Source organism: Macadamia integrifolia, chromosome 3 (genome assembly GCF_013358625.1).
Source record: "Macadamia integrifolia cultivar HAES 741 chromosome 3, SCU_Mint_v3, whole genome shotgun sequence".
Classification (NCBI taxonomy): Eukaryota; Viridiplantae; Streptophyta; class Magnoliopsida; order Proteales; family Proteaceae; genus Macadamia; species Macadamia integrifolia.
The window spans coordinates 26,718,648-26,728,427 of record NC_056559.1 but is presented as its reverse complement, the minus strand read 5'-3'; the positions used below and the strand labels follow the sequence as shown (position 1 = coordinate 26,728,427).

General features: G+C 39.0%; 2 protein-coding genes across 6 annotated transcripts in view; one reads left to right on the top strand and one right to left on the bottom strand.

The window, feature by feature from the left end:
- Window positions 1–3,285, bottom strand: part of LOC122073374 (F-box protein SKIP23) — a 10,432-nt gene extending 7,147 nt beyond the window's left edge. The window contains exons 1-2 of one of the 2 annotated variants that reach the window (XM_042637954.1): window positions 3,129–3,285; window positions 1,704–2,965 (exon numbers count right to left, since the gene is read on the bottom strand). In XM_042637954.1, coding sequence (XP_042493888.1) covers window positions 1,704–2,952 — 1,249 coding nt within the window. In that variant the 5' untranslated portion in view covers window positions 2,953–2,965; window positions 3,129–3,285. Of the gene's footprint in view, window positions 2,966–3,128 lie in introns of both variants that reach the window. The other variant, XM_042637953.1, reaches the window with a different exon arrangement.
- Window positions 3,286–4,404: 1,119 nt separating this feature from the next.
- LOC122073232 lies at window positions 4,405–9,142 on the top strand. Of its 4 annotated transcripts, none has more exons than XR_006138692.1 (3): window positions 4,405–4,425; window positions 6,023–6,103; window positions 6,374–7,182. XR_006138692.1 is itself a non-coding variant. In XM_042637774.1 (3 exons), exons 1-3 carry the CDS (start codon window positions 5,745–5,747, stop codon window positions 8,563–8,565), a joined length of 333 nt encoding a protein of 110 aa, XP_042493708.1. In that variant the 5' UTR covers window positions 5,656–5,744; the 3' UTR covers window positions 8,566–9,142. The 4 variants fall into 4 exon arrangements, 1 of the variants encoding a protein (XP_042493708.1); XM_042637774.1 differs by lacking the exons at window positions 4,405–4,425; window positions 6,374–7,182 and adding exons at window positions 5,656–5,873; window positions 8,443–9,142; XR_006138693.1 differs by lacking the exon at window positions 4,405–4,425 and adding an exon at window positions 5,667–5,873.
- Window positions 9,143–9,780: the final 638 nt, after the last annotated feature.

Genomic DNA, 9,780 nt, shown 5'->3' with positions numbered 1-9,780 from the left:
TTTTTGGGAGGGGGGGTTGGGTGGAGGTGCTTGATCTCATAAAATTGTCCATGGACAGCAGCTGATCCAATGTCTCTACAAATGCCAATTCAACATTCAATATAAAGAAGTATTAACCTCTATCATCAAAATGTACTAAAAAATAGAACCATACTGAACTCATTTATGGCATTACAATATGTCAATGTGGAATATCAATAGAGGTATCATGACTGTGGTAAAGCTACAATAAAATCATATAATCAAAATATACAATTCAGAGCTCAACCACTGGATCTTGAGTTCCTTAACATTGCTGCATGAATCAATTAACACCATTTATCCCACCCACACCCCAAGAAAATGAATGAACACCATTTATGAAGTGGAAGTCTTGCTGATACAGGAATATTAATATTGATGAAGAAAGACGGAAAGATAAGGGACTTCTCAACACAGAGAAGTATTGTATAACTAGAGGGCTAAAATTTTATAAATTATTATTTATAAGAAACGGAAAAAATACTGACCAGAAAATCAGAACACTCCTCCATTTATCTAGCAGTAACTAATAGGACAAGAAGAAAGAGGAATACCAGTTTAAATTTTCATGTCTCCATACACTGATAAGAGGAGATAGCCTTTCGATGCCAAAGCAAAAGTTTTCAATCTAAAGCTAAATGGCTTTTTGACCCTACTTAAGATTTTTTTTTTTTTTTTTTTTTTTCTCGTCCCACCCCCAAAAAATCTTTCCCCCCTCAAACATCTTCAAGTCCTATAACCTCCAATGTTCTTCCAATTTAATGTCAAGGAGCTCCTTGCTATGGTGCCTTTGTCTATCACACATCCCAAGCTCTACAAACTCCAAGGAGAAAAGTCCAACTAATGTTGTTTCCCTTCTCCAGATGAATGAATTGCTGCTGAATCTTTCTGTTTCCACAAGCCGTGTTAAAAATTCAAAAGTTTTAACATGCTTGACAGGGGAATAAATCTAATAATTCCCTTCACTATCGACAAATACTATTCTTTTTCCGCTTCAAAAACCCTTGGGCTCTTGGCATCGTCTTTTACAAGATCAACTCTTAATGGTCATATGTTAGTTGATGAGTCATTGGTTGCATATTAATTCTAGCGTCTCTTCTGTCCCTTCATGTTTATTTGACTGCTATCATTGTTTTATCTTTAAGAATTCTAGTCAGGACTGCCCTGTAATTTACTGAAAAATCTCATAGCATGAGATTCAGGATCAAGCAAAAAAAAAAAAAAAAGATTCTTTTGTCTGTGCTGTAAAGGGTACAAAGTGTTATCAGAACGTTTTTTTTTTTTTTGGTTGAGAAAAGGCTCAAAAGAGAAGAGAGAACGCTAATTGAAGACATCATCCTTGAGGGGAACATGAGCACAAAGAGAAGAGAAAACACTAATTGAAGTCATCATCCTTGAAGGCCCCCCATGTTATACCTTACATGCAGATGCAGAGGTTGCACGTTGGTCATGGCTTTGTCCAATTTGTCAATTGCAAAATCAAGATTAAAGATTACAACTGACAAATGGCATAAGATAATGCAAAGGAGTGACTAAGGTAGAACTATGTCCAAGATATGCAATGGAGTGACTAAGGTAGAACTATGTCCAAGATATGCAATGGAGCGACTAAACTAGAACCATGCCCAAGAAAATTCAAGGAACAGCATTAAAAGATATAACCATGGCAGATGAGTCCTCACTTCCAGCACTGGGGTCAGCAATCCAAGATGGAGGCGGCCAGAATAACTTGGAATAGCCTGGATAAGAAGCTAAAGGTCCGATGCAACCATCATCCAAGTTGAATACTCCTACATCCTTGAATCCATAATCATCCTCGCCATTTGAACAGTTAAAAGCGTCGGTGAAGTAGATGCGGTTCCCTTTACAACCAGGGAAATCACAGGCCGAGGCGGAAAACGAGCAATTGTCGCCCAAGAACAATAGGCGGTCACCCAAGGATTGCAGCTCAACCCAATTCTGCCTGCCTTCATAGAGTTTGTAAACTTTAAATCGGACAGTTTTCTCCACAATGTACGACTCAATACGTTCATAGAAATCATCGTCGATGTCCATGTTTTCGAAAGGTGAATCGTCTCCAGTGTCCATGCTGAGGTACAGATCAACCAATAGTAAATCCCCCTCGGATTCCACCAAATACTTCTTGTCACCTCCAAATACATGGGATTCATGGGATGCAATTAAGGTCACAGTTGCAGAAGGCTCGACAATGACAATCCTTCCCATGCTATCGACCGCATAGAATTTTCCCTTGAAGCATATCACGTCGTCGTAGGGAGAGCGTTGGTCTTCTATGATAGTCCATTTCTCGTCTCCTGACTTAAACATGGCCAATTTCCCAGAAACATGAATCGTCAAGAGGGCAAACTTGTCGTTGTCGTCGGCAGGCGAAGAAGCAGATAAAGAAGAATTCGAAGAGAAGAAGGCGACTTTCTCCATATACAAACTACCAGCATCGACGAAGGAATTGACAAAGGGACGGTAATTAATGTACTGAAGAACATAGTCTTGACCCAATTCAGAGATTCGGAGATCCGACAAATCCAATACCTTGGGGAACATGGAAGGTAAGGGCTTGATTTGGGTCTCGGTGAGAGGATTCAACAGATGCATCATATCGGGAACATCTTCTTCGACCTTAATCAGCCACCCATCGGAAGCTTCGCTGGAGCCGATGCAGGTCGAAATGCGATCCTCCGGCAATCCGAGACGATAAATCGTGCGCTTTGAGAGGTAGAAACCGCATGTGGTTTCGACGAAACCCTCGTTGGGCACAATTGGGAAATGGCACGGCAAGCGGTGAGGACTCTGCGATACAGCCGATCGCCATGAAGAACAGACCGCACGAAATCGAAGGGCATCGAAATAGGTCGTTAGTCGTCTCGCTATCACCTCTACTACGTCCCTAGGGAGCTGAGACCAATCTGTCATGACGATTCTCTTACTATATATGAACAGAAGAAGCAAGAAAATGAAAATAAATAAATGAACGAAACCAATAAGGGTGAACAAACGAAACAGAAATGCAAGATGATCACAGCTTCGAACAGAAGGAGAAGAACGAAGAGCTACTTAAAAGAAACAATAAAAAAAAAATACAGGATTACCTGGTTTTGTCCTTATGGGTTTCAGCTTAAACTATGGATCCAAAAACCATCTCCTATCTGCAATTTTACCGCTGACTTCCCCACGCGGCCATGCTCCAGGACCCAAGCTCCAAGCCCCAAGCCCCAACCTACTAGCCCAGGCAGGACTCCAGATGCTCTCACACACGCATATAATGTATATTCGACACTTGTCTTGCGGCTATTGCCCACTGTGAACGTCTATGCGGATGAAATTTTGTTGTCACTTGGTTCGCATCCAAATAAATGGAATTTTAAAGAATATCTTAAAAAAATATGAAGATTTTATAAGGTATTTGTGAACTGTGAATTATTCCATATCTTTGTCGTATGAAATATTTTTTCCTCGTGGGAACATGGCTTTAGGTATTGATTCAGATCTATGCGAATTGGTCATTTTTGTTTTTGCTTTTTCGAAAAAATATAACTTTATGGGTAAGGGATAGGCATGGTAGCAGATGACCTTAGAATCTTACATGCCAGCAGGATTTTATCTATTAGATTTGATTAACTTAAATAAAACCGTTGGATTAAGAGGAAAAGATTCAAACCTGTGCGGCTACTCAACCTGAGTCTTGAGAACTCTCTCTCTCTCTCTCTCAATATGCTGCAACATAAATCAATAAATCAAAGCTAACCATGGCAAGAGCTACAGAGAACAAAGATGAAAAACAGGAAAGAAAAATTAAGTATATGAGAAAAAAAGGGGAGGAATGTGAAGCGAAAAAGGAATTTCAAATATGGGGGAGAACTGACATCAGGAAGAGAAGAACCCATCTGCATTTGAAAAAAAAAATCTATATTTCCTAAAAGTTGTATTTTGTTTAATGGCGTTTTTTGGGTTCTCTTTGACCGACTCATCAAAGCACATTCGCTTACTTGCTTCTTGTTGTTTGAGTATGTGTTGCTTTTGGCGATTCTTTTGATCATTTTTAGAATCTCAGGCACTGGCTCTGCGGGAAGGTTCTAGAAAGGGGAAAAACCCAAAAGAAAAAAATATATATAAGAGAAATTTGGTTTGATGATGACGAGAGACAATATGCAATATAGACTATGGCAATACTATTTGGATTATTAGGGTTTCAGTTTTAGATTAGAGTTTTCCATGATTATTTAATGATCTACCCATTAAAAAAAAAACGACATTGTTGTTTCTCACTAATAACATAGGAAAGATTCAGGAGGAATATCGATGGAAATTCAAAATCCATGAGAATGTTGAACTTCGAAGAGTCGTTGAGAGAGAGAGAGAGAGAGAGAGAGAGAGAGAGAGAGAGAGGTAGTGGGGATCGAAGAATTGCAAGGGAGGGGGAGCCAAAACGGACATGAAGGACAATGGTAGAAGAAGAAGGAGAAAGGATTGTGGAGCGGCGGCATTTGGAAGGTTATGTAAAACAATATTTACAAACGGATGAGGTTCTTTCTATTTCATCTAACGGTCAAGAGATGCTAGTACACCTTATTCCAAGGTATTCCGCTAGCATGCCTGACCTTTTCCATTTTTTTTATTATTTTATCCTTGAAACAATACAAATAATCGATTCAGATTGATCATGTATCAACATTAATTGTAGTCAATACTAATACAATATGGCTGATACAATTGATATAATACCGATACTTAAAACCATAAGTGGGAAAGAATGCTAATGCTTTTTGTGTTTATCTCTTGTGGATTAGAATTCTCTGTGGTGCATGTAACGCAAATCCAAAGGTTGAGAGTGGGTTACACATCGTTGCCTTGGGCTACGTATCAAGGATTCCCAGCCTTTGGATCTAAGTAGCATGCGCTTAACTCAATCTATGGGTGGAATTAGGGGTGTCAATTGGTTGGGCCGGCCCTATCTTGATCGGGCCTAGCCGAGCTTGGTGGCCCCATGTCCTTGGACCCTGGCATACCTATTTAAGGAATGAGTCGATCTCGATTGGTGTCGTGTTGAGCTCGATCAGGTTCCAAGCTTTAATATGATTAATTGGGCCTTAAATGAGGTAATGTATTAATAAAGTCTTAAATAGGCCTTAAACGGTCTTTATTTTTCTTAGATTTAAGATATTTGATTTATTTTATTAAATCATCAACAATTTTGAAAATATATTATACTTATTTACAATCAATAATTATAAAAATATCAATATATACCTTATTCTATCCCAAAAAAATTAAAATACCTATATATAGGTCAGGCTAAATGTATTGGTTTGAGTTGGGCTTGTAACCAGGTTGGGTCGGTCGGGAGACAAATCAGGCTTACCCCTTACACGAGAGCGGATCAAGTTCACGTACGAGAAAGTACGAGAACGATCCTGGTTCGTGGATTTAGAATCAGTTTTCTCTTTCTTCATTTAATAGAATCTAAATCCACGAACCAGGGACGTACGAGAACATTCTCGCACGTGAACCTGATCCGTCCTGTTTATAAATAGGCTGGGCTTAGACCCGACATATTTATTAATCGAACCAATCCAGATCCGATCCGATCATAACCATGTCAAGTTCAATCGGGCCTATTGGTGCGTTTGGAATTGACACCCCTAGGTGGAATATTCTATCCATTCTTCGGTGTGTTCTCATATCTGCAACTCTTCTGCTCTAAAGTTATGCAGGAGAGTGATCCGATGCGATGTCTGACCCTCCGACCTATGACAAGTTCCAGTTGGGCAACTCCAATTTCTGTTTTTGGATTCAAAAGGTTCCTTTGTCAAGAAAACGATGACGAACAGAGCAAGGTATGAGTCACCTTTAAGATACGTGGCGGTGGCCCCTTCTTGGCTATCCATCAGGCGTTGATATTGATGGATTAGCGTGAATCCAACCAATAAGGCATACGCAGCATCTTCAACAAGTTAACCCAGCTTCATTGCCTTTTCTTTCGCAGAGAGAGAGAGAGAGAGTGGCTAGGGCAAGAATTTGCGGGATCCTTTCGCAGGAAGAAGGAAGAGACGATTTCGAAAATCAGGTAAGGGATTCTGTTGTTTCCCTCTAGATGCTTCTTTCATTATTTAGATTGTTCTTCAGATTAGGGATTTTTTGTAACTAAGAACGACTAAACCCTTTGTTGCGAGACAAAGATCTAAATAGAACATGGTTGATTGATCTGTTTTTTTCTGTTTCGCTCATTTCTTATATGTAAACACTCTACTTTGTGATCAATAAAATGAAAAATTTTAGGCTTGTGAAAAACATCTTGGAATAATTATCTTGAAGCTTAAAAAATCTTTCTTTTTAGTAATGCAAGACCCTCGAATGCTGCCACCTGAGAAAATCTCAAATGCAAGACGGAAAAAAAAAGCCTCAACACATGTTACACCAGTGTTTCAGCAGCAAGGAGAGAATCTCAAAGGGGTTCAGGAGATAATTCCTTCGTCGTTAAAGACCCCACAGAAGGTTCAGAAGAGAAACCTGAAGAATGAAGGTACTCCATCATTTCAACAGCCAGAGAGATCAACCTCGGATTCCAGATTCTTCAAGATCTGGAAATGATTACAGAGCACTGAGACGAAAATATTTGCTTCTTGAAGAAGAAAGCTGTGGGTTGGGGAGGGAATTGAGTGAGGTGGAAGATGAAGTCAAGGCCCTGGCAGATGAGAAGCTTGCACTCTTGGACCAGCTTGTTGTTTTAGAAGGTCTAATTCATCCCTCAGAACTTCAGCGCCGAGGGCCACCCCTGTAGTAATAGTTGTTTTACAAACCAACACTATTGCTGTAAATAAATTTGATGAGTTCCTCAGTATGAAAAGCAGAGAAACCCAGACTATCCCAAATCATCACAATTTGATGGAATTATAAGAGATGACAAAGGTCATTGTGTGGCTGCTGCATAGCAGACTAACCCAAATCATCACTTTTTTGCAGAAGCAGCAGCCATTCATCTTGGATTGAAACTAACTAATGATCCTAGCATCAAGAACATCATTTTGGAGAGTGAATCTGCCGAGCTAATTAATTGCCTAGTTTCTATTTTATAGGAAGGACTTGTGAATTTTCCTTCAGAAATTTATACCATCCTTGTGGAATATATCTTCTAGTTTTCTCTCTCTTGATCTAGTTCATTTTTGTTGTGTTCCCAGAGATGGTAATTGGCAAGTCTGATCCTGAGGTATATCGATCTGAATCGGCCAATCCATGAAGGGTTTCCTGGGTTCAGGTCAATAACGACTGATTCTTGCTGAATAGGAATCAGAATTAGCTGAGGCCGATACCATTGCTGACTTTGCTTATATGAACCTTGATTTAGGCATCTCCCATTTCATTCCCCCATCAGAACTAAACCTGGCTTACCCATTTCTTTCCGGATCTTCAGATTCAAAATGAATAAGAAACTGTGAATACTACATAATACTACAAAATTTTGGAATAAAGAGAATTTTTCATAGGTGGTAAAATTGTTGGGATAAGATGTCTTGTATTTTCTAAGGGTTGTTAAGGGTCTATATAAAATTATTAAAAAAAATCAATAATAATAATAATAATAAATCTGGTGTATAATGCTACCCCTATTCCTAGAAAATGCCACTATTATAAGAACATTCCATATATTTCACCAAATTAGACTCAGACCACTTACCGTCAATCATTATTAAGTGAAAAATTAAAGGGTAATTTACAACGCCACCCCCTGGAGAATGCCAATATTATAAGGACACCCCCTCTCTTTCACCAAATTGGACTCGGACCCCCTGCCGTCAGTCAGTGTTACAAAATGCTTTGAAATGACGTTTTTACCCTTATGAGTAAAACACTGGTAAGTTACCCATTTTCATTATCCCAAAATACCCCTCTTTAATTTTTTACCATTTCATTCTCCTTCTCTCCTCTACCAAAGGTTCAGATGAGTTCCGGCCAAGATAAACAGGACAGTCGCCGGCGAATACTTCTCTTTTCATCCCTGGCGAGAAGTGGACTTCCCATCGCTGCCATCTTAGGTCTTGCGGAAAAAATGTGGCAATTCCTTTATCCTAATCTTCCGAGTTTTTCCGTGCTAAGGTTTTCTCTCTCTCTCTCTCTCTGTTTTTCCACCAGGTTCGGCTGAAGTTTTTCCCTTTTCTGTTGGAGCTGTAGGTGGTTGAAGGATGTGGGTTTATGTTTTTTTGAAGAATTGAAGAGTTTGTTCAAATAGAATTTTTGGATTCTCAAATAGACTATGTGGGTCGATTCCAGTATAACTGCTGGGTCCTGTAAATAAAGAGAAAGCCTTCAACTCTTTAGGAAACTTGTGGGTGTCTTATTGCAATAGCTGTTTTGTTGCTAATAGTAGAAGCTTTTGTTGATTTTCTGTGTAATTTGTTATGATATCAGAAATTTGGTTTCAATTTCAAATTATTTATCAAAGGAGTCGGAGATGACAATGGGACGTTCGGGTCTCGAAATTGTAGAGAAGGATGCAATATAAGATATGGAAGGAAGGAGGGAAGTGGATGAAGAAATCAGTAAGAGGATGACCTGAAACTCATGAATTCCGACCGATCTGGCCATGGAGCTTGCTCTGTAGTCATCTCAATTGCGGTACATCCAAGGGCCCAAATGTCGGTAGGGAAACTCTATTCATCCCCTCGAGCCACTTCAGGTGCCATGAAAACAGGGGTTCTGATAATCGGAATCGCCGGAGACTCCTCATCCTCCTCATCGATCCATCTCGTGCAACCCAAGTCAGCAATCTTGGCACCATCTGCTCCAATCAAAACATTCCGACCCTTAATGTCACAATTTCGACTGTGATCTCGAATAGCGTTGGTGAGGGTACCACCGGAGATATATTCCATGAAGAGATCGTAGTACATCAATCGACCACTCTCATGTGTTACGCTCCACAGATTTCAAGGCAAAAACCTCACCGGACCGGTGAGTTTTAGCGAGGGAGACAGTGGCAGAAGAGCCATGGCTGATGGTGCGACCTTCGGTCTATTCCATGGTGGATTGTAGGAAGATTGGAATTGGAAGGAATAGAGAAAGAAGAAACATGTGGGTTTTGGGTATTTTAGGTACTTTATATTTAGTAAGGGTATTTTGGTATTTAAAATAAAATATAGTAACTGACATGCATATAAGGTATATTCTTTAACGGTGACTAACAGTAAGGGGTTTGAGTCTAATTTGGTGAAATAGAGGGGATGTTCTAATAATACTAGCATTCTCTAGGGGGTGGTGCTGTAAATTATTCTTTTTTTAATACATTTGAAACAAGACATGTATGTAATATTTATTTATTTATTACTATTATTTTTTTTTACTGAATTGGGTAAAAGAAAAAACATATTTGGAATAATCTTGAAAAACAACTAAAAGAAACTCCAAAAGGAAAAAAGGGACAAAAATGCACATGAAGAGGAAAATTTATGAATCTCAAAATCTCACCACTCCAAATTCTCAAGTCTCTCGACTTTCTTATCGCCATCTTCACTACCACCACCACCACCATTGCCATCATTCGTTACTATTGCCCCCCCCCCCACCACTAAAAGATATATTTCTGCATGTTAATATGCATTTTATACATTTTTCTGTTAATATGTAATGACAAAAATAATTTATTTTTAATTTTTGGTATAGAAGTACTCCAAAATATCATAAACATTAAAAAAAAAATGTTTTTTACTCACAAATGGTAATTTGGAATGGAAACATTGCCATACACAC

Bases quoted from the DNA above. Each gene is read 5' to 3' on its own strand.
- LOC122073232 (XM_042637774.1), top strand. From the start codon at position 5,745: ATGCAGGAGAGTGATCCGATGCGATGTCTGACCCTCCGACCTATGACA. The intron at 5,874-6,022 runs GTATGAGTCACC...TTTCTTTCGCAG, and splicing joins ACGATGACGAACAGAGCAAG to AGAGAGAGAGAGAGAGTGGC. The intron at 6,104-8,442 runs GTAAGGGATTCT...TTATGATATCAG, and splicing joins GAGACGATTTCGAAAATCAG to AAATTTGGTTTCAATTTCAA.